Source organism: Panicum virgatum, chromosome 9K (assembly GCF_016808335.1).
Source record: "Panicum virgatum strain AP13 chromosome 9K, P.virgatum_v5, whole genome shotgun sequence".
Taxonomy (NCBI): Eukaryota; Viridiplantae; Streptophyta; class Magnoliopsida; order Poales; family Poaceae; genus Panicum; species Panicum virgatum.
This window is the reverse complement of record NC_053144.1, coordinates 44,985,075-45,008,280: the sequence shown is the minus strand read 5'-3', so window position 1 is coordinate 45,008,280 and position 23,206 is coordinate 44,985,075. Positions and strand designations below refer to the sequence as shown.

The following is a 23,206-nucleotide window of genomic DNA, read 5'->3' as shown; positions in this document are numbered from 1 at the left end:
GGAGCATTTTTTATTTTTATCGAAAAACATAGGAGAGCTGTGCATCATTATATTAAGAAGATGAAAAAGGAGAGAAATTAGAAGTTCAGTATGTAGGAGCATTATATTTTTTGTTTACCCTTTGTGCAAAATTATAAGTTCATAGCAAACTTTAAACCCCTCCAAGTAGCCATCAATTCAGATCTGGGTATCTTTAGCTGCCCCACAGATTCACAAAAGTTTAGCTATCTGTGTTCCAACATTATTATGCTCTATTGCTATTGAGGCCCCAATTCATCGCTTGTCGAAATCATTTGCGGCAAGCCAGTACTTCGGCCACTAAAACTGAATTGTGATGGTCATATCTGGCGGCTGAAAAGCGAGCACAAAGAACCAATGGTCGTTCCAAATCAATGCCCCGGACCGTTCGCGTAGTCGGCTTTTGTTCTTGAGAAGCGTGGGCAATGACTGGCACAGTAAATCATGCCACTTGAGAATTGAGATAAATCAAACACTTATGGGCTATGTTTGGATGGTGGGGTAAAGGAGTAAAAGAGGTAAATTTGTCTTCCATTTACCCCTAAAAATCCAAACATGTAGGATAAATGTGTTCCTTTACTCATTTGCCCCCTCTTTACCCCTTTACCCCTTAGAGGGTGTCAAATTAGGGTAAAATTGGGTACATGAGAGGCATTGATTGCTATTTTCAACTACTTTTATCCTCATTTTACCCATAAATCCAAACATCTCATGGGGTAAATTAGTTAGAGGCAAATGTGAGGTGTAAAACATTTATAAATCTTTACCCCTAAAATCCAAATAGGGCCATGATTAATTTGCTATCAATCAATCACAATCACGTGCAAGAGCAATGATTGCAGTAAAATAATCTAGCTGGCGGTGGTCTTATATCTGATAAATGCTAGATAACTCTCCAGTTTTTAGATGCCGGCTACATCTGCCACGCTGCGAATGCGCCGGATTTGGACGCAAAAATGGGGCGTCTAAGGTGTGGGGAGAAAATTAACGTATGTAGAAAACTATGGCAGTATAAAACTAAGAGCCAACCAAATTGCAGATGTGGCCTGCCAAACTCGGTGGTGTGACGAGTTACACGGTTGGGATCAAGGGTGGTTGGCTACCAAAATTTGCCGTGCCAAAATGTGAGTACGTGAAAAAAAAATTGGCACTTATATTTGGTTAAGTAGCTGATCTTCTAAACTTGCCAACGTTTTGATAAAAAAATATTAGCATACCTATGTTTTGGCATATCCATATTTTAGCATGCCCATAATTTGGTAGCCAACCAATCAAGATCCAAGTATGCCCTAGTTCAATTAACCGAAGAAGATGCCACTATCCACGCATCCAGCTAGAGAGCATCAATTCACACCCCTTGTAGGATAGCACATGGAGCAGCAATCTTGAAGGGGTACTGGTACTGAATGCTGATGCCGCTTGTTGACAGCCAATTCTGGCAGTTCTGAGGCCGACCGGTCAGACCGGTCTGTCCAGTTGTATTCCGAGTAGGCTTCGTTTTATTTTGAAATTCTTGTATAAACCGACTTGGAGAGGGGTACGACTTCCCCGGCCTATAAATATAAAGGCTAATGCCGATTGAGGTTATTCCCAATCGAATCAAATCAAAATATCGCATTACTTTTTGTCTCTCAAACCCTAGTCTTTTCTAACCCTAGATTGCTTTCTTCTTTCGTCTCGACGGCGTTTGAAGACGTTCTGAGTGGCCTGCCGACCTCAGAGCAACCCTACGTTCACGAGCTCCGACGGGGTCCCTCCCGAGCTCGCTGTTCTAGGTCTTCGCGAGCTCCCTGCTTACACCGGTCAGACCGGTCCGCCCAGGGTTTTCGCTGTGTCGATCGTTTTGACGATCGTTGCGCGTTCTAGCGCATTCGAGTGTGTTGGCGCAATTCTGTGTCAACATACTTTTTGGCGACTCCGCTGGGGAAAGATTAATCTAGTTTTAAAACCGATCTAATCTACTCCTTGAAGAAGATGGGCTCTTCAGAGATCGACAAGGAAAACATCATCACGGCTAAAATGGAGGAGCTCACCGAAGAGGAGCGCAAGTCCTACCTTCTTGTGGAGGAGCACGTCAAGGCACAATTCTTGAAGGGCTTCAAGAAGGATCGTGGTGGCCTCGTCAAGAGGGTGGAGGAGTTCGTACTGCCATCTCTCAAACTTAGCAAGGATAAGATTGAAGAGATCCCCAATGTAAGCCCCTCTCCTTCTGATATGTTTGATAGAATGTCATCCATAATGGATCAAAAGATTGTTGCTGCACAAGCTGATGCGGGTGATATTTTGATTAAATTGAGTAGTGATGTTGATGCGCTTAAAGGTAAACAACCAATGTCAGATCCTAACTCATCAGATCCGAGTTCGGCTACCCCTGAGTTCACATCTGAACCACTCTATGATATGCCGCCGAACTCGTTCTCAGGGCAAACCCCACCACCGTCGACTATGCACACTGCACCTGTCGGACCGGTCCCACAGACCGGTCAGACCGGTTATCAGACCGGTCAGACCGGTTACTCAGTACCATCGCCGACACCTCTCGAGACAATTTCAGGTTCGGCTGCCCCTAGCCGAACTAATGAGTTGTCACTGTATACACCACCTCGCACTACTACTGTAGCGGGAGGGCCACAAGGATCTAGACCTAATCAAGGACCGATCCCGACTTCTTCACAGACGATGGCGCATGGAAATTCTAATGCACATCGTTTTTCTGAGTTTTATACCAGCCAGCACTATCAGGCCGATCTATTTAAGTTCAAAGAGGATCTGGCAAATGCGATTAAAAGTAAGCTTGGGGTGTATATGGGTACTACACGTTTATATCAAAAACCTTATCCCGCTGAGTTTGATTTTACTACTTTTCCTGCTGGTTGGCGTATTCCTGAGTTTACTAAATTTAATGGTGATGATTCTCGTACGACTTGGGAACACGTTAGTCAATATGTCTTGCAATTAGGAGAAGCCGGTTTCAATGATGCTTTGCATGTGCGTTTATTTTCTTTATCTTTGACTGGAACGGCTTTCTCTTGGTTTTCCTCGCTTGCTCCTAATTCTATTCGCAATTGGGCTCAGTTGGAGCATAAGTTTCATGATCACTTCTTTAGCGGGGAGACCGAAGCGAAATTGTTAGACTTAACATCGATTAAGCAAGGACGTGATGAATTTTCTTCGGATTATTTCAAAAGATTTAAAGAAATTAAAAATCGGTGTTTTAGTTTGACGATTTCTGAAAAAGATTTGGCGGATTTGGCATTTAATAGTTTACGTTCTTATTTGAAAGAGAAACTCGAGGGCTTTGAATATCATACCGTGAATTTCTTGCAAGTCAAGGTCATGGGTTTAGAGTTTAAACTTAAAAATGCCAAAGATACCTTCAAGCCTTATCGGTCCAACACACATATTCCTGATCATGATTCGGATAGTTCGGACGATGATAGCAAGGAAGTATATGCTGCTGAGTTTGTTTGGCCATCAAAGGCCAAACCCGGTTCAGTTCCGTCTCTCAAGCCGATTCAAAAGAATCGGCAAGAGGAACTGAAATTTACTTTTGATGTTTCTAAGTGTGATCGGATTTTTGATGAATTGCTTAAGAATGGTAACATCCAATTGTCACATGCTATTCCATCTCCCGACGAACTTAAACGACATGCATATTGTAAGTGGCATAATTCTACATCTCATGCTACTAATGATTGTAATATTTTTTGTCGACAGGTACAATCGGCCATTAATGAAGGACGATTGGTACTTTCTGATATGCAAATTGACAATGCTCATTTCCCTGTTCATACGCTGGAATTGAACAATCCAAAGGTGCTCATTCGGCCGGAAGGAGCCGAAGGAGCTAAGGGGAAGCATGTTGTCATCGGTGATCCAAGACCGATGAATACAAGTGACAAGATCCTTGCCCGGGAAGTTATCAAAGAGAAGACTGATGATGGCAAGGATACTCTAAAGATCATTGTCAGAAATCCCAGACCCGGGGGGGGGCAAGGAAGCTCTCCACCAGAAAATCAGTTTGCTGATCAGGCACGACCGGTCAGACCGGTGTCCCCGACCGGTCAGACCGGTTCCTCCAACCGGTCAGACCGCACTGGTGATCGTCCCCGGACTTTTAAGCCAAAGCGTCCGGAATTGGGTACTTGGAAAACCAATGAGGTGAAGGTGCAGGGAAAGAGTGCTAATCAGAAGCCCACCTTCAACCAGTTGTTGAACAAGTACACAAAGGCCGTTCAAAATGATCGGGCGCTAAAAAAGAAACCGTGATCATCACCGCGTCAAGATCGTCCAGTGTCTCCAAAGAGGGAATCCAGCAGGCGCAGAGGTGATGTTGTCACATTGTATCCTCCCCAGAAGATGTATGCTACCATGCCATGGGTGCCGCCGGCGTCAAATGCAACAAATCCGGCATGGGGGCATGAAGGGATGTGGATGCAGTATTTCCCGATGCCTTATCCTCCACATTATCAAGGGGAAAGCTCCAGGTTGCCCGTGCACGACCGATTGGGACCACGCCAATCTGGTCCAGTACAGCAGGCTGCAACGGTCAGACCGGTCTCACCAGAGGCCGGGCCAGGTTCCTGCTTCAAGATTCGAGTATCGTATCAAGGAAAAGAAAGAGGAGCAGAAGCTTGTTGTTGATCCAGGGAAGTCTAAAGCCGATGTTTTTCAAATCGGTGAAATCAAAGTGCCCATAAAAGACACGGGCAAAAAGCCGATGGATATTGAAGAATCGGCTGATGTTCCTTCACAAAAGCCGGTCATAGCTAATGATCATGAGGCCGGTAACAGCAAGAGCGCAGCGGACAAGTACCATCAGCCTAGGTGGTGCCCTTCAGGTTTAACTCATACACAGAAGAGGAAATTGCAGCGCCTTTGCAATAAAGAAAAGAAGGAGCAGGAGAAAGAGAAGATGAGGGATGAGGGCTTCAACAGATACAGGCCCAGGTTCCCTCATAGCAAGGTTTGGAAGGTCAAGACAGCTGATCAACCAGCCAGACCGGTCGGACCGACGCAGCCGACCGGTCAGACTGGTCAGATAGACCGGTCAGACCGCTCTGACCAACCGGTCAGACTGGTAGAGCCTACTGCAGAGCCAGCAGCCGAATCGGCACCGCCTGTTTCGGTTACTTCTGTAGACGAAGCCCCAGTAGTTCCTCTAACAGCAGAAGACGAGGAATTGGTGGATTATGAAGCGTCTCCGGAGCGCACCAACTTGGAGATTAATGTGGTGCACTTGTCTTTGGATTACTTCGTGATTCCGGAAGAGAATTTGTCTCATCTTCAGTTTGGGCCCCGTGAAGCCGTATTCCAGAAGCCAAGCGAGAAGGACAACCATCTGAAGGCTCTTTACCTAAGGGGACACGTCAACGGAAAGCCGGTGACTCGCATGCTAGTGGATGGTGGGGCCATTGTAAATCTTATGCCCTACTCGCTGTATAAGAAGCTCGGTGGCCAAGACGAGGACTTGATCAAGACAAACATGACGGTCAGTGGTGTTGGAGGGAGCGAGCCCCTTAGCGCCAAGCCCTTAGCGCCAAGGGAGTTGCTTCCATGGATCTCACCATTGGGAGCAAGACGCTTGCTACGGCTTTCTTCGTCGCGGAGGTGCAAGGTAATTACAATTTGATTCTTGGGAGGGATTGGATTCATGCAAATCAGTGCGTTTCTTCTACCTTGCATCAGTTTCTTGTTCAGTGGATCGGCGATGAGGTTGAGATTGTCCATGGGGACACTTCATCCTTTGTTGCTTTAGCTGATTCGGATTCTATTAGTGCACGTGACAACTTCAAGTGTTTATCGGGCGTGGATCTGTCCGATTATGATTTAATTAGTTGCACTAAGGATGGTTTTGTTTCTGCTGTACTAAAGCCGATGGATAATCGGCTAAATCATTTAATGTAAATCAGATGAGTACAACAGAAGCTCCAGAAGCGACCGGTCAGACCGCTTGTGCCAACCGGTCAGACCGGTCCAGTTCTGTTCGGTGCACAGAGCCAACCGGTCAGACCAGGCACCTAGACCGGTCAGACCGGTCCAGCACAGAGCCGACCGGTCAGACCGGACACCCCAACCGGTCAGACCGGACACCCCAACCGGTTAGACCGGTCTAACGCAGAGAGGCTGTAGCAGAGGCTAGATCAATATCGGGCACGTACGAACGATATGTGTGAAGCCATTGAAGATTCTGATGATCTAAATATGCTAGGCCGAGGGTTTACGTCGGCCGATCCTTTAGAAAAGGTAGATACTGGTGATGGAATTATTCCTAGGCCGACTTTTGTAAACAAAAATTATCGGTTGAATATAAAGCTGATTTGGCTAATTTATTGAAAGAATATGTTGATTGCTTTGCTTGGGAGTATCATGAAATGCCTGGTTTGAGCCGTGATCTTGTTGAACATCGATTACTGATTAAAGCCGGTTTTAGACCTTATAAACAACCGGTTAGGCGTTTCAATCCCATTATTTATGACCAAATTAAAACTGAAATTAATCGTTTACTTGATGCTGGATTTATTCGGTCTTGTCGTTATGCTGATTAGATTTCTAATATTGTGCCCGTTGAGAAAAAGGATTCGTGGAAAATTAGAGTGTGCATTGATTTTAGAGATCTTAATAAAACTACTCCCAAGGATGAATATCTTATGCCTATAGCCGATATGTTGATCAATGAGGCTTTCGGATATCGTGTCATTAGTTTTCTTGATGGTAACGCCGGTTACAATCAAATATTCATGGCCGAAGAAGATATATCTAAAACGACATTTAGATTTCCGGGATTTGTCGGCTTATTTGAGTGGGTTGTTATGACTTTTGGTTTGAAAAATGCGGGTGCTTTTTTTCAAGAGCTATGAATTTAATCTTTCATGATTTGCTTGGTGTCATTTTGGAGGTGTACATTGATGATATTGTCATTAAATCGGCTGGTTTGGATCATCATTTAGCCGATTTGAGACTTGCTCTTGAGAGGGTGAGCCGGTATGATTTGAAGATGAATCCACTCAAATGTGCTTTTGGTGTATCGGTTGAAAAGTTTCTTGGCTTCATTATTCATGAGAAGGGTATAGAGGTTGATCCTAAAAGAATTGAAGCCATGAGGAAGGTTGAAGCCCCTACATGCAAGAAGAATTTACAGAAGTTATTGGGCAAGGTAAATTTCTTGAGAAGGTTTATATCTAATTTGTCCGGGAAGATCGATGTTTTTACTCCTATTCTTCGGTTAAAAGATGAAACCGAATTTACTTGGGGGGCAAAACAGCAAGAAGCGTTTGAGAAGATCAAGATTTATTTGTCTTCGCCACCCATACTCAAAGCACCTAGGAGAGGAGTACCTTTCAGACTTTATGTGGCTGCTGAAGACAAGGTTATTGGGGCTGTGTTGACTCAAGAAACCGAAGGGAAGAGTATATCATTACATATTTAAGCCGATGACTTATTGATGCAGAGACGAGGTATACATTTATTGAGAAGTTGTGTTTGTCTCTTTATTTTGCTTGTACCAAATCAAGGCATTATCTACTATCTAGTACTTGCATAGTAGTATGTCAAACCGATGTGATCAAACATATGTTACAAAAACCGATTTTGAGTGGAAGAATCGGCAAATGGGTTTATGTTTTGGTTGAATATGATTTGGCTTGTGAACCTTTAAAGTCTATGAGAGGCCAAATTATAGCAGATTTTATTGTTGAGCATCGGATTAATGACAAGCATGATCTAGAAGTCGGCTATATTACTTACACACCATGAAAGTTGTATTTTGATGGATCGGTTTGTGATGATGGTCAAAGGATTGGTGCTGTTCTTATTTCTCTGAATGGTGTTGTTTTTGAATTTTCAGACCGATTGGAATAAGAGTGCACAAATAACCAAGTTGAATATGAGGCTCTTCTATTTGGCTTGGAATTATTGCAATCCATGGGCGTGAAGCATGTTGAAGCCTTTGGAGATTCTCTTCTAGTGGTGCAGCAAGTATCTAAGGTATGCCAGTGCTATAATGGTTCTCTAAATGCATATCTTGATAAATGCCTCGATGTTATTTTTTCCTTCGATGAATTTAATATCAAACATATTCCGAGGGAAGAGAATGGAAAGGCAAATACTCTGGCTCAGCAAGCATCTGGATATAATGTTACGAAAAAATATTTCAACATTCGCAAGCCGATGCAAACGAAAGCCGAGTGTCTGGTTCGGGACGCACCGGTCCGACCGGTCAGCGATACCGGTCTGACCGGTCCAGCGACAAGTCTGACCGCCTAGACCGGTCTGACCGGTCAAGAGACCGGTCTGACCGGTGATGCAGCTGCTGGTTCTGATTCGGCCAAAAAAGATGATTCAATTGTCTCGGCCGAAGCCCAGGATTAGAGGGTTCCTCTTATATCGTATTTGAGAGATCCTGGTCGTGGTGCAGAGAGAAATATTCAGCATTTGACTTTCAAGTACGTTTTAATTGATGATGAACTTTATCGTCGAACTGCCGAAGATTTGCTTCTCAAGTGTTTAGACTCGGATCAGACCCGGGTTGCTATGGGTGAGGTTCATGAAGATATTTGTGGTACTCATCAATTGGCTCCCAAGATGAAGTGGTTACTTAGAAGAGCCGGTTTCTATTGGCCCACCATGCTATCTGATTGTTTCAAGTACTATAAAGGTTGTGAAGAATATCAGCGGTTTGGTGATTTGCAATTTGTGCCTGCTGTGTTGATGCATCCTATTATTAAACCATGGTGGTTCCGAGGTTGGGGGTTGGATTTCATTGGATAAATTAATCCTCCATCTTCAAAGGGGCATCGCTTCGTGTTGGTTGCTACGGATTATTTCACTAAATGGACCGAAACGGTTCCTTTGAAGAATATGACACATAAGGAGGTAATTGAGTTTATTATTGAGCATATTATTCATAGATTCGGTATTCCACAAACTTTGACAATGGATCAAGGTTCTTCATTTATATCAAAAGAGGTGGGTGCCTTTGCCGAATCTTACAAGATTAAGTTGATCAATTCATCTCCATACTATGCTCAGGCCAATGGGTAGGCCGAGTCTAATAATAAGATTTTGATCAAATTTGTCAAGAAGAAGATAGAAGAAAATTCTAAGAGGTGGCGTGAAGTGTTATCCGAAGCATTGTGGGCTCATCATATATCTAGACATGGTGCTATTAAGATTACTCCTTTTGAGCTTGTGTATGGTCAAGAGGCCGTTTTACCCGTTGAGGTAAATCTGGGCGATATAGGTTGGCAAAGCAAAATGACCTTTCCGCTGTTGATTACCATGATTTAATGATGGATAATATTGATGAGGTGACCGACAAGCGTTTGAAGTCTTTAAAGGAGATTGAGAAAGACAAGCTTCGGGTGGCCAGAGCTTACAACAAAAAGATAAAACTTAAATCTTTTCAGGTTGGGGATATGGTTTGGAAGACAATTTTACCTCTTGGGATGAAAAACAACAAGTTTGGCAAATGGTCGACAAGTTGGGAAGTTTCATACAAGATTGACAAAGTTATCTTCGGTAATTCGTATATGGTGAAGACGGTGCAAGGTGAGCGTCTACCAAGGGCTATCAATGGGAGGTACTTGAAGAGGTTCTATCCTAGCGTATGGCAAAGTGCATGAGGACGAAGATGGCCGGTATTGGATATCGCCCTTAGTTTTATTTTTTAGACTTGTATGCTCTGTATAAAACATGTATATTAGGATAGTTCTTGTTTTTTGGCTTGTGAAACTCACCAAAAAACAGGGGGGCATATGTTGACAGCCAATTCTGGCAGTTCAAAAGTCGACCGGTCTGATCGGTCGGGCCGACCGGTCAGACCGGTCTGTCCAGTTGTATTTCGAGTAGGCTTCGTTTTATTTTGAAATTCTTGTATAAACCGACTTGGAGAAGGGTACGACTTCCCCGACCTATAAATATAAAGGCTAAGACCGATTGAGGTTATTCCCAATCGAATCAAATCAAAATATCGCATTACTTTTTGTTTCTCAAACCCTAGTCTTTTCCAACCCTAAATTGCTTTCTTCCTTCGTTTCGACGGCGTTTGAAGACGTTCTGAATGGCCTGCCGACTTCAGAGCAACCCTACGTTCACGAGCTCCGACGGAGTCCCTCCCAAGCTCGCTGTTCTATGTCTTCGCGAGCTCCCTGCTTACACCAGTCAGATCGGTCGGCGAAACCGGTCAGACCGGTCCGCCTAGGGTTTTCGCTATGTCGATGTTTTGACGATCGTTGCGCGTTCTAGCGCATTCGAATGTGTTAGCGCAATTCTGTGTCAACACCGCTAACGTTCTCAAGAAGTCGCAACACTACTCCATGCGATATCAGAACGAAATCCTAATCAAAAGGTGAAAAGGGATCAGAACAGAATATTCAGGTTCCAGAATCCTCTGATTCCCTCAAAAGAAAAGGTATAAAATGGTCTACAAACAACGCACGGTCTCGCGAATCCCGTCCCCGGAGCTAGCCAGACGCGACCAACCGAGCAGAACAGTCGACCAAGATCCGAGAAGACACACCGTCGCCGCCAGCCCCGCCGGCCGCCGCTGCAGCGTGTGCTGGCTACTTGGCTGCCGCGACCGAGTGGCCTTCCAGGTCGGCGCGCGCGTGCACCCGGTGCCGTGCCAGTGCGCCACCGCCCACCCTCCCGTTTCCGTTATTCTGGGCGCGGCCAGCGACGGGCGGGTCCGAGAATAGCCGACCCGCGCTGGCGGCTGGCGCAGCGCTGTCGCGTGCCGAGTGCTCGTGCCGTCGTGCGGCTTCGTCTCGGCCACACCCTTTTCGCCGCACGTTTTGGCCCGTTTCCCAGTAGAAGAAGCGTCGACAGGGACGCGGCACATGCGACGCCGTGGCGGAGACAACCAACTGACCCGAGGCCAAACGCGGGGAAGAGAGGTACGGGGAAGAGCAGGAGCCCGCGCCCCTGCCCGGCGGGGGCCAGCCAGGGTTCAGCTCCCCCGTCCCCGTCTCCCTCGTCCGCCCTGGTCGGTTCGTCTCCGTCCCGACGCGTGGGCGCGACCGGTGCGCCCCCCCCCCCCCCCCCCCACTGTCTGGTCCGTTCCGCACTTCCGCTACCCGCCCCCACCAACCAATCGCCGCCGCGTCGCCTCCTTTCCCCCGCCCGCCCGGCCTCCCCTCGGCGCCTCCTCGCTCCTCCCTCCTCGCCAGAAGAAGCCAGGCTGCAGCCGGAGCCCTCGAAGCCCCCCCAGCCTCCGTTCCTGTCCCTCCGACCCCGCGCCGCCGGCCCAGATCCGCTCGCACCCCTAAGTCTCTCACTCGCCGCCGCTCTGCGGCGAAGGCGGCTGCCAGCGCGGGCCCATTTCTAGGCGGGACAGCGGGCGGCGTTGTCGTTGCGCGGGGCGGGGCGGGGGGCCTAGCAGATTGGCTGATTTGAGCTGGTTGGTTCGGGTTCTCGGTCCCGTCGCGGCGCAGCGATGGGGTGCTTCGCTTCCACGGCGAAGCGGCAGCACCCTGGCTACGAGGATCCCGTGCACCTCGCCTCCCAGACCGCCTGTGAGTACGCCGATCCTCCATCCCTCGCCGACTTGCCTGTGCGTGCGACCCACTTGCGTGTTCTTCTTCGAGCTTTGATTTCATTTTTTGAACGATTGCTGTGGTTGGACTTGGATTAGAAATACCAAATGTTTCGACCTATATGTGGGTGGTAGAATTCTAGGGTATCTTTGATACCTGTGCAGGAGTTCAATGCCGCATCATCCTTTTGATTTATGGATTTGTTTCATTGCCCTTAATAGATCTTGCTTAAATCCGTGCATTTGTTTTGTACATGTAGTCAGCGTTAGTGAAGTTGAGGCCCTGTTTGAGCTGTTCAAGAGCATAAGTGGTTCAGTCATCGATGATGGCCTGATCAACAAGGTATGTTGTGTTATACCATATCGTGTAGTCAGTTTTGCGCGGATGAACATCATATACCTTTAATTGCTGATTGTGAGACTAGAAGTTGAACCTTGTAATCATACATTTTGTCGTCAGCTGCAGAACTTATGCAGGAATAGTATTTTTATGTACTATTGTTAGGGGTGGTAAATGGTCTCAAACTTTAGCCTAGATAACCTAAGGGCCGGGCTCTTATCTTATATACAATATAGAGTAAAATGCATTGGGGTCCTTAAACTAGTTGACCTGTTCTGTTTAGGTCCATGAACTTCGAAAATGCATTTTTAGGTCCACGATCTATTCAAGTGTGTCACTTGAGGTCCAAAACGCCTCTGACCAGCGTTGACCTCCTATGTGGACCGCCACGTCCGATCCAACGTGGCCGCTGGCCGCTGTGTGTGCCTCGCCGGCGACACAGGAGCCGGCCACCATCGCTATGGCCCTGCATGGATCCGGCCGTCGCCGCTATGGCCACCGCACACAGCAGCTCGCTGCCATGACCCTGCGCACAGCAGCTCGCCGCCGCCGCTCGGCGCGACGCCACGGCCGCGCACGAGGGAGAGGGAAAAGGGGGAGGAAGCTGCCGCCTGACGAGGACTCCGCGCCGCCCGAGCCTATAGTCGCGGCCACCACCTGGGGTCCGTGCGGTGCCGCCAGAGCTCTGGGAGACGCTCGGGTCCGCGCCGACGATGCGGGCGGCGCGGGCCCGCAGCGCACGCAGCGAAGGGAGCAGGGGATGGCGGCGTGGCCCCGTGGCACGTGTGGTCGGAGCGGGGCGCGCCGGAGAAGGGAGGAGGACGGAGGCCGGCGCAGCTCGCCGTCGCCGCCGCGGAGCTTGAGGGGCGCGGAGCCGAGGAGAGCTCGGCCGGGGCCCCTGCTCCTCCGATACGTCGCCGTCGGGGAGGGAGAAGGCGTGGGGAGGGAGGGGCCGGCGCTGTCGGGGGTGGGGCCCTGCTCATCGCGCCGGCCGCCACCCCGCCGCGCGCGGATCCGGCCGGCCAGCAGAGCACGCGGGGTGGCCAACGGCCACGTTGGATCGGACGTGGCGGTCCACGTAGGCAGTCAACACTGGTCAGAGGCGTTTTGGACCTCAAGTGACACACTTGAATAGATCGTGGACCTAAAAATGCATTTTCGAAGTTCATGAACCTAAACAGAACAAGTCAACTAGTTTAAGGACCCCAAGTGCATTTTACTCTACAATATATAAGGGCCAAGTTGGATTTTGAAGAGAACACTAGGGCCAGAAGCCAGATTTACCACCCCTAACTATTGTGGCCTCCAAGATTTATATTACAATGTGCATTTTTTTTCCTACACATTGTGGTTCCTCCAAAACCTTCCTTCTTACAAGGCAGCTCAAGATGATACGTCTTAATAAAGTACTTCACTTTTGTTACCTGAAATTGTCACACTTATTATTATGTTTTACAATTGAGAATGGAATAGGTTAAACTTGTTCCTAAGTTATTGGCGTAGGTGTAGCCTAAAGTGAGATGCCGGACCACCCAGGTTATGGACTTAAAACAAGGATATAGCTGTTCGAAAAATAAGCTCTTGCATGCCATGCAATTCATATTTCAGCTAAGCCAAATTTGTGGCACACAATTAGAAGCAATGCATTTATATCCCAGATTTACTTTGCACATCATGTTATACAGGCCCTGTTTAGTTCCCAAAAAAATTTCTGAAGTACCCATCACATGGAATGTTCGGACAGATGCATGGAGCATTAAATGCAGTTGAAAAAAATAACTAATTACACAGTCTAACTGATTAGCACGAGATGAATCTTTTAAGCCTAATTAGTTCAGGATTGGACATTATTTGTCAAGTAACAACGAAATGTGCTACAGTATCAAAACCAACAACTTTTCACTAATTAAACAGGGCTATAGTTTATGAACTGTCATGTAAGCACTCATACATATGCAGAAGTTCAGATGAAATCTTGATGCCATCTTCTTTCAAAAAAGATTTAAAAACCTTGATGCCATTGGAAACTAAATTTGTGAACATCAAAACCTAGTGTTTAATCTTTGCCATCATTTTACGATGCAGGAAGAATTTCAACTAGCATTATTTAAAAATCAGAGGAAGGAAAATCTATTTGCTAATCGGGTATGCATCTCCTTGACCTATTCTCTCTTGAGTTTTGCTATTGTGTTGTGCTTTCAAGACCTATTGCCATCAGTTAAATTCACACGAAACTGGCCTTGCAGATATTTGACCTCTTCGATGTCAAGAAAAGGGGAGTCATTGATTTTGGCGACTTTGTTCGAGCTCTAAATGTATTTCATCCAAACATACCAATGGAAGAAAAAATTGATTGTAAGTTCTTATCTTTTTATTTCAACATTATTTGTTCTCATATGCTATCTTTCTAAGCTTGAACTACCTGACAGTCTCGTTCAAGCTATATGATATGGATGGTACAGGGTTTATTGAACGGAAGGAGGTAATTGCTGGACTGTTTCTGGATCTTTGCTTATGCGCATGTTTTCTTAATGTTAACTTCTACTTGAGAATTAGTAAACAGCCATAAACAAGCTATTTGTTTATGTGCAATCGATAAGCTAGTTGTATAGACATTTATGTACTGCTAACCTGAGGAAAGCTTCCTGCCATTTATTGCCTAATTAAAACTTGTAATGTAACCCTCCTGTGCAGGTTAAGCAGATGTTAATTGCTCTTCTAGGGGAATCAGAGATGAGGTTATCTGATGATATCATTGAGACAATCCTGGACAAGGTTTTTAACATTTCATTAGAAACTATATAGTTTCTTGGATTGTAGAATGTAATTTGTTCTTGTGACCTATACTGGAGTTAAGACTTATTAGATTTATGTGGTGATGACAGACATTTTCAGATGCTGATGCGAATCAGGATGGGAAAATAGATAGAGCAGAGTGGGAGAGTTTTGTCACAAGAAATCCTTCCTTGATGAAGATAATGACTCTGCCATACCTCAAGTAAGCAGTTTGTGGAAACTATAACGAGCGTGATATAATATAGAAATTCAGAAGCATGTCAATTTTTATCTCCTCATGCCTAAATAAGTTACGACTGCATCACTTTAAAGCTTAATGATGACTCTGCCAGCAGAATATGATTGTTAAGACCATGAGCATCACAGTAACTAGCACATTTTAATTGCCAACAAGAGTTCTCAATATTTACTTGATCCGCAGCAGTTTTTCTGGCACCTGAAACTAAAACAACATATTTACTTTTGAAGTGCTCCTGCGGTCCTGCCTCTATACTCTTTGTTTGGAGAACTGGTGGTACTGTCATAGTTGTCTTACAGTTAACTGGAAGCTCCACTGGCCCGCTTAAAATACTTGCTTCATGTTTTGCATGAACTTTGATTTGATGCAACAAAGATACCTGCTAACCGGTTTGCTTGGTCAATATTTCAGGGACATAACAACAACATTCCCCAGCTTTGTGTTTAACTCTGAGGTCGACGATCTTGTCACGTGACCACAATTCTTCCATAGATGTATAGTTGACGAAAGGTTTTGCTTTCCTTAAAGCGCAAAAAGGAGAAGCTTGGTACTGGACATGGAGATTTCTAGCTTATTATGAAGGAGGGTTTATTTATGCGGCTGCCAAGGAAGGTGTGTCAAATCGGGAGCCAGAGATTTACTCGACAAGTGTGGTATTGTAGTTTTAACGCACGATGCTGGTGCTTTTGTGTTGGTGATTGCGAGTTAGTAGCAGTATTAGAGATGGAACATTTTTCATGTTCTTTTACCTGTGCTGATCTCATTTTATTCGTGTCAAAGTAGTACTGCATCCTACTCCATCCATTCCAAATTGTAGGTTGTTTGACAAATCTAGATACATAATTTTTATTATGTATTTAGACAAAGCATATATCTAGGTTTGCTGAAATGACCTACCGTTTGGAACGGATGGAGTATTTCATTTTTGTGGTTGCATACTTTTCACGGTTAAGCAACCGTTTCCTGCATCACTACATGTGATAGCTTTTAGCCAATTGCGGCAAAGAAGATCTCGAGATCAGCTTCTTGCAGTCTTGTGGTGTATGTACGATTTGACGTGGACCAGATGGTTGCTGTAATGTGCTGTTAATACGTCATAAAACATACTGTCTTTGTTTCTTGAGGAGATAAAACATACAGTCATGCTGATGAATCGTCTCCCATTTTCCTCTGCCGTCTGAATTCTGAATGATCGCAAAGCATTATCTCGTAGAACCGTCTAGTTTTTGTTATGCTGATATGGAGCAAAGTTCTGATGGAGTGATCGACGAGAACATGACAAGGATCAAAGAATGTGACGTTTCCGGCCAGCTCCTAGTTCGACAAGCCTCGTTCTGGAGTGATTAAGTAAGACTGGAAGATTAAATTTCGACTGTTTTTTTTTTGTTGATGTAAAGGTTAAGCACACGCGTAGGACTTGTAATGCGGATGCGGTCGCGCCGTAGCGCTCCACGGCTCCACCTTGCTGGGGATGGGAGCGACCGGGCGAGGTTTATGCCGGCCGGTGTCATGCTTTGGCGCGAGTTTGCCTCATGTAATTGAACTGGTTGCTGGCGAGCTGAGGTCAGCTTGAGTCAACGAATGCTTTCCATCTAAAAAAAATGTGATGTTTTGCTACAAATCGTGCAAGCTACCACCCCAAGAGCATCATGAAAATTGCTGCCTTTGCTGACAGTATATAGTTGATATATTTCTTATTTATGGAGTAGCAAGGGCAGAGCTAGAGAAAAATAGAGGGGGATGCGGCGCTTCACAGTATGTGTATGATTTTAAAGTTAATATGGTAAAAATCTAGAATTTATAAGTGGCTATGAATTTTTTCTGGGTGCGGCCGCACCGGCTGCAATCTACCTAGCTCTGCCCCTGTGGAGTAGATTGGTAATGCCTTCGTGTGAAAACACGGGCACGATTTGAACAGATATAGCTAAGGAATATAAATTTGGCGTCACATCCAATTCGAATACAAATAATATCAGATCTATATCTCATTGGACACACTTCTAGCCTAATTCCTAGATAAAGATTAGAAAATTTGAATATCAAAGATGCGTGTGCTTAGTGGTTATAATAGTCTCGACTCCTTATGGAAGACGTTGTGCATTCAAGTAGTAGGCGACATTCCGGTCGACAATGAGACATATGTGACTTCGGGCCGTGAGTGTGCGTGTGAGTGTCTAAGTTGTACTGTATAATTTAAAAGAATAATAATAAAAATGATATTTTTAGGGCAGATGATCTAAGTAATGTTTGCGAGGGAAGTTTGTGAGAATTTAATCGTAATCTAAAAAAACTGATAGGAAAGGAGCTTTGCCCCGCATGCTGGACAAGTACCGATTGGGCCACCTCTCCCTCTCTCAGCCCAAGAGCCGACACCGAGCTACGCGCCCATGGAATAAAATATCTGCAGGTGTGGGATGTCCTTTTTTGCGGAGAACCCCCGGTACCTGTCCGAATTTCAGCCGCCGCCCGCCCGCCTTCGCGCACGCCCACGGGCTCTCTTCTCTCCCCACCTCGCCCCGCGCCTCGTCACCTCTCCGATCTCTCTCTTCTCTCTCCATCTCGTTTCCCCCGCCTGCGCAGCCAGCAAACCCTAGCCCGCAAGCGCCCACCTGCGAACCCCGAGTCCCCGAGGTTCCCCGGGAGCGGAGATTGGAGCTGCCGCGCAAGGATCGGAAGAGCGGGAGCAGCGGCGCCTTACGTGGATCGTGGTTGCTCGGCGGCGGCGGCGCGGGGATGGACCGGAAGCGCATCAAGGACGCGCTCGAGAAGCACCTCGAGAAGTCGTCGCCGTCGACCTCCAGGGGCGTCGCGGCCAAGGTGAGGGAGCGCCTCGTTCCCGGGAAGCTGCCGGCGTTGCTCGGCAAGGCCGGGAAGTTTTCCGATGTTGGTAAGAACCTAGACCGCTTGCGAACCTTCGTTGCTCTTTACCTGTTCGGATTACCTTCATCATTGTGTATAAACTGCAGCATTGCATGCTTTGTTTGGAAGATGCGACCTCTCTGTTTTTTGGGGACAGAATCTTATGTTGACATTTAGTGTGCTGGGATTAGGTGTCATGGCTTCGTATTTTGTGTCCCCATTGAATGAGATGCTCACTTCATTACGTCCCTGAAGATGGTCTGCTTCCTGTTTGTGTGTTTGTGCTTTTGCACTAAGTTGTTAAGCAAACTAGGGCCATGTTTAGTTTCCAAAAAAAAATCTACAGTACCTGTCATATCGAATCTTTGGACACATGCATGGAGCATTAAATGCAGTTGAAAAAAACTAATTACACAGTATAACTGTTTTATACGAGATAAATCTTTTAAGCCTAATTAGTTTATGATTGGACATTAATTGTCAAATAACAATGAAATATGCTATAGTACCAAAACCCATTTTTTTCGCGAACTAAACACAGCCTAGGAAACCGGTGAAAACGAGTAAAGACTAAAGAGTTAATGAACCAACTGGAATAGGATTCAGAAGCTGAGATGCGTCTAGAAACCAGCAATAATAAGGAACCAAATGGAAGTGTAACTTTATTAATTGCAAATAACTTGTATTGCTGGAAGGATGAGATGAATCAAAAGGCTTACCAAACATTTATCATAGAATCAGAAAATAAACGTTGCCTTTTCATTATTGGTTAATGGTGTAATACCTTATTTGCTGGAGAATGTGTGATTATTTTCTTCTGCTTCTTTACCAATCTGTTAGACGGGCCGGTGGATTCTCAAGTTTCTGTTATATTTGAATATCTTTAATATGGTATTGTAGGCAACAAAGCACTTGCTGCAGCATGAGGTTGGAGACTTATATAGAATTATATCTCTGTATGGGGTACTCTATCGGCCATGAAAAAGAACTAGTGGTATACAGATCCTTATGAATAATGTTTGAAATGAGGATAAACATAGGTGTTTTGGAGCACTAAAAAATTATATTTCCCGTCAAATTTTTTTGATGATATGGGGAGAATCATGACGAACAAAAGGAAAGGTAATAGGATGGGAGACAGCAGGAAATGAACATAGTGGTGATGTGGAGTTAACGTTCTATTTTTGCATATTATGCTGGGGGAAGCATTGGCACTTCACTTCGATGCGTCCAATTGGATGCATCTTGTTAATTGTGATTGGATCTATGTTGGCGCATGTGGGACTGATCAACAAACTGAATGATTCGTAGTCACATATTTTTTTTCTCTGTATCGATCAGAGGGGACACGTGCCACTGAGGCACTTGACCAAACAAGCTGATGCTGTTCTGTTTGATTCACTTTTTCACTCTTTGCTAGCCTTTAGATATATCCAGGGTGGAGTGATGAATTTGTGGAATGGCTGAACAGGGCTGGGTAAAGATAAAAAGATAAATTCTATTGTGTAGATTGTGGATAGATTATATTCTCATTTAGAACTGAAGATAAGCATTGAGCAAAGAATGTTGAACATAAGACAGCATGCCTACATCCCAGTTGTTCTACCCCATATGTAGTTTGTATTTGTAGAAAGATAGATTGTGTGGAATGGATGGATTGTATTAGCCTGAGCCTTGGGGCTGAATATATAGGGATACATGACTTGGAGGGCAAGGAGTCTCTCCTACGAATATGATAGGATACTGGTACAATTCTAATCCACCTAATATAGAGATACCCCTGATGTACTCTAACAATATTCAATCTGCAGAGTTTCCATCTGGTTTTCCTTCGTTGTTCTGCTCATCTTTGGTAATGGTGGGCACCATCATGCCTTGATGCAGAATATGGCTGCAGCTCTAATCAAACTTTAGGAACAACTTCAACCTCTTCATAAACCCTGAGCACAAAAAAGAAAGATTCTTTACCATTTTGTATGTGATGCGGTATGCTTTGCCTTTTGTTTTGTGGATCAATATGAAAGATGTAAATAATATACATTTTTTTTTGTTAGAACATGCTTTAAAAGATTTATGTAGCATCTGTCTAAATTTTGCGTATGATTGTTGTTCCGTATCCACATTAACAGCGATTATGGGCATATTTGATTTTGCATCACTAGGCAACCCTTAACCTTCTTTTTCCCATTGGGACTGCAGAGGAATCCGAATCTGACAGTGAAGATTCTGATGTCAGTGGTTCTGAGGGCGAGGACACATCTTGGATCGCATGGTTCTGTAGCTTGCGAGGCAATGAATTCTTCTGCGAGATTGATGATGATTACATACAGGATGATTTCAACCTGTGTGGTCTGAGTAATCAAGTGCCATATTATGATTATGCACTTGATCTCATCTTAGACATTGAGTCTTCTAATGGTGAGATTGTTTTAACTTAAGAAAGCTACTGGTTTAATATCTACTGTAGGCCGTAGATATACATATTGGTTTGCCTTGTCTTATTTTCACACCACCTGACCTTGTTTGCATTCTTTGTTTGTGTTAATAAATATCTTCCTAAGATTCCATCAACCAGTGGATATGGCCCTTGTATAATGAAATCCACAAATAAGTATAGATTATTTATGCTGTTGTACTCATGAAATGGGACCATTTATGTACAGGCGACGTGTTCACTGAGGAGCAAAATGAATTGATCGAGTCATCTGCAGAGATGCTGTATGGATTAATTCATGCACGATACATCTTAACAAGCAAGGGTCTAGCTGCAATGGTAATCTGTCTTTTGATCCTATGGATGACATCAAGATATGTTGTCCTCTCTTATCTCAGTGTGATATTGAACTGTCCTGCTTTCATTTATCGCAGTTGGAAAAGTTCAAGAACTATGACTTCGGTAGATGCCCCAGAGTGTACTGCTGTGGTCAGCCCTGCCTTCCAGCAGGACAGACAGATATTCCTAGATCGAGCACAGTGAAAATATATTGTCCGAAATGTGAAGAACTTCACTATCCAAGATCCAAGCACCAAGGCAGTATCCTTTTGATCAATTTTGTCATTATTTTGGTATATGATATTTCCATAATTCTGTTTACATCTGCTGAGTGAAGAGTGGCCCTTTTATTCGCAATGGCATTTATGTTTTCTATTCTCCATGCCAACAGCCTAGTCCCATTATTACTTGCCTCCATTCCTGCTTTTTTTTTTGTCAAACTCTTCTCAGTAAACATTCCTTGGTAGATATTTGTTATTCAGTTGCAATTACTTGCCCTTGCACATCCTTTACTTTGCGCAGACATAGATGGAGCGTACTTCGGGACGACATTCCCTCATCTTTTCCTGATGACATACCCACACTTGAAGCCGCAGAAGCCGTCACAGCAATACACCCCAAGAGTCTTCGGCTTCAAACTTCACAAGAAGTCATGACAGAGCTGTACATCCAGCAGAAGCACCCTTTTACCTAGGTTTTAGGGAGAGCACTGTGGCCCCCAAATGTTGTGGCCTTTTCATGTACCAATTCGCGAGCTTGGGTCTTGCTGTAAACTGATGTGGAATTGTACCTGCTTCCTGATATTACTATTCTGTAACCTTAGGTTCTCTCTCTCTCTCGCTCGCTCACTTGATCACAGTATGTCTTTATGCATGGTTTCAGGTAATTTTACACGAAGTATTTCACCTAGTTTATGTTTTGGATGGTTTCATCGATCCCTGCCCCAGGTAAGCAAGATTTACAGTCAGGTCATTGTGTCCAGGTTGCCTGTTTGTAGTTGTGTATGTGGTTACCAGTCTGCCGAGTGCCGATACAATCCGGCATGCATAAATGCCGACTGTTGGCATGTACTTGCTGTGCTGGCATCTGAATCTTGCTATTGGAAGCAGCCCCGATAACGGTGGCCTTGGCAGCCGCAGGAACAAACATGTGAAAACATGCTAAGGGTAGCCCCAACACACGAAACACATGCTCTTGCTGTGTGCCCTCTATTCAGTTTTTGACCTTGTTCTATGTCCGCTACGACAACCCTTCATCAGTTTTCAATGTTTGGCGTCGACAGGTGAATCTAGCATTTGAAGTTAGGGTGGTCCAATAAGGAAAAAAAATTTAATACCATAAAATCTTAATAAAGTGTATTTCAAATATCTTCAAATTTTCCATTAAGTATGAAATATACTTAAAAAGTCTACGAATCTATATACTTTAAATAAGATTACAAAATGATTGCAGGAGGCAGCAAAGCTACATCAAACTAAAACACGCCTCTACCATGCCTAATTGTCTACCATATGGAACATACCAAATCAATGCGAATTAGGGGTTCTTTGGCACGGAGCTGTACCAAACAACTCTCTTCCAAATGGCTTCGAGCACTGAAGCTTTCATGGAGCTGGAGATGATTTTGCATTGAAGCTTTCGTGCTCCAGGGGCTGCAGGGTCTGCTTCAGGGCGTGTTAAGTTCGGCGCACCTGACCTCGACTTGGACCATATTTTTCTTTTCCTTTTCCTTTTCTTCCATCCATGCTCCACGGCTCAGCGTTGCCATGGCGGATTCGGGCGCAAAGGCTGATCGAAAATCGGCTCGCCAGCGTGCTGCCCTGCCGATTTTCTGCAGAACAAGTTTAGCACGCACCGGGGGGGATGGATAATGCCAAGCGTACTTGTTGTTTTGTCTGACAACGCAATTATGCAGCGCTATTACTCTATCCCTCATTGGCTTACCCGCACATTAAACTAGCGTAATCCTCCTTGACTACACGATGGACCGTGTCTCTGTCAGAAGGCCCCCGCGGATAAGCACGGCCCGCCCGTGGAATCGACGCAGCACCTCGCTGCCCATCATCAAGGCCATCAGGCGAGCGGCGAATTTTCTTCGCTCCCGGCGGCGCCGCGGCGTCCCTGTCGACGCATACGGACACAGGACACAGGGGGCATGTCTTCCTTACGCTCGACGCGATGGAATGGGACAAGCCAAAATGTTCGAACAAAATCATGGGCGAAAATGCAAGGAGCGTTATCGTTTTCTCAGGAGATGTGTTTCCGAAGTTGGAATATTCGCTCAAGCAAACGAAACGGGCACTCTTTTTGGTGGCGACTGGCGTGAACTAATCTAGTGTGTTCTGCTCACGTTTTTTCGAGCGTTATATACCAAAACGATGCGATAAGCGTTCTCAATCATTCAGCTAAACTGGGTTATATGAAACACGTCAGCACAGAGAGGAAGGTCGTTAGAGCCTTGACGCGAAAAATGGGCAGCTCCGCAGAAAACGAAGGCCCTCAATTTGGACTTGTGAGCGAAAAGGAAATGGAAAAGCTGAGGAGGATTAATTCTTGCTAGCGACTTCTCTGCCTCTTCTAAATAGATGCTAGCTCCGCTGTTTCGCAAAGTCTATCGATTGATGATGTCCTCCTACATTGAACATTGAT

At 45.2% G+C, this 23,206-nt stretch overlaps 2 protein-coding genes across 2 annotated transcripts; both read left to right on the top strand.

The window, feature by feature from the left end:
* The first annotated feature begins 11,074 nt into the window (after positions 1 to 11,074).
* LOC120651632 (calcineurin B-like protein 1) lies at positions 11,075 to 16,054 on the top strand. Its single transcript, XM_039929198.1, has 8 exons — positions 11,075 to 11,531; positions 11,812 to 11,894; positions 13,977 to 14,036; positions 14,138 to 14,246; positions 14,321 to 14,373; positions 14,586 to 14,666; positions 14,777 to 14,889; positions 15,337 to 16,054. Exons 1-8 carry the CDS (start codon positions 11,453 to 11,455, stop codon positions 15,398 to 15,400), a joined length of 642 nt encoding a protein of 213 aa, XP_039785132.1. The 5' UTR covers positions 11,075 to 11,452; the 3' UTR covers positions 15,401 to 16,054.
* Positions 16,055 to 17,371: 1,317 nt separating this feature from the next.
* Positions 17,372 to 21,466, top strand: LOC120651631 (putative casein kinase II subunit beta-4). Its single transcript, XM_039929196.1, has 5 exons — positions 17,372 to 17,812; positions 19,984 to 20,202; positions 20,448 to 20,557; positions 20,653 to 20,818; positions 21,080 to 21,466. The coding sequence occupies exons 1-5, from the start codon at positions 17,659 to 17,661 to the stop codon at positions 21,211 to 21,213; spliced, it is 783 nt and encodes a 260-aa protein (XP_039785130.1). The 5' UTR covers positions 17,372 to 17,658; the 3' UTR covers positions 21,214 to 21,466.
* The last annotated feature ends 1,740 nt before the right edge of the window (positions 21,467 to 23,206 follow it).

Coding starts and splice junctions, on each gene's coding strand:
- LOC120651632 (XM_039929198.1), top strand. CDS start 11,453: ATGGGGTGCTTCGCTTCCACGGCGAAGCGGCAGCACCCTGGCTACGAG. Junction 11,532..11,811: donor CCTCGCCTCCCAGACCGCCT/GTGAGTACGCCG, acceptor TTGTACATGTAG/TCAGCGTTAGTGAAGTTGAG. Junction 14,890..15,336: donor ATGACTCTGCCATACCTCAA/GTAAGCAGTTTG, acceptor TCAATATTTCAG/GGACATAACAACAACATTCC.
- LOC120651631 (XM_039929196.1), top strand. CDS start 17,659: ATGGACCGGAAGCGCATCAAGGACGCGCTCGAGAAGCACCTCGAGAAG. Junction 20,203..20,447: donor AGACATTGAGTCTTCTAATG/GTGAGATTGTTT, acceptor ATTTATGTACAG/GCGACGTGTTCACTGAGGAG. Junction 20,819..21,079: donor AAGATCCAAGCACCAAGGCA/GTATCCTTTTGA, acceptor TACTTTGCGCAG/ACATAGATGGAGCGTACTTC.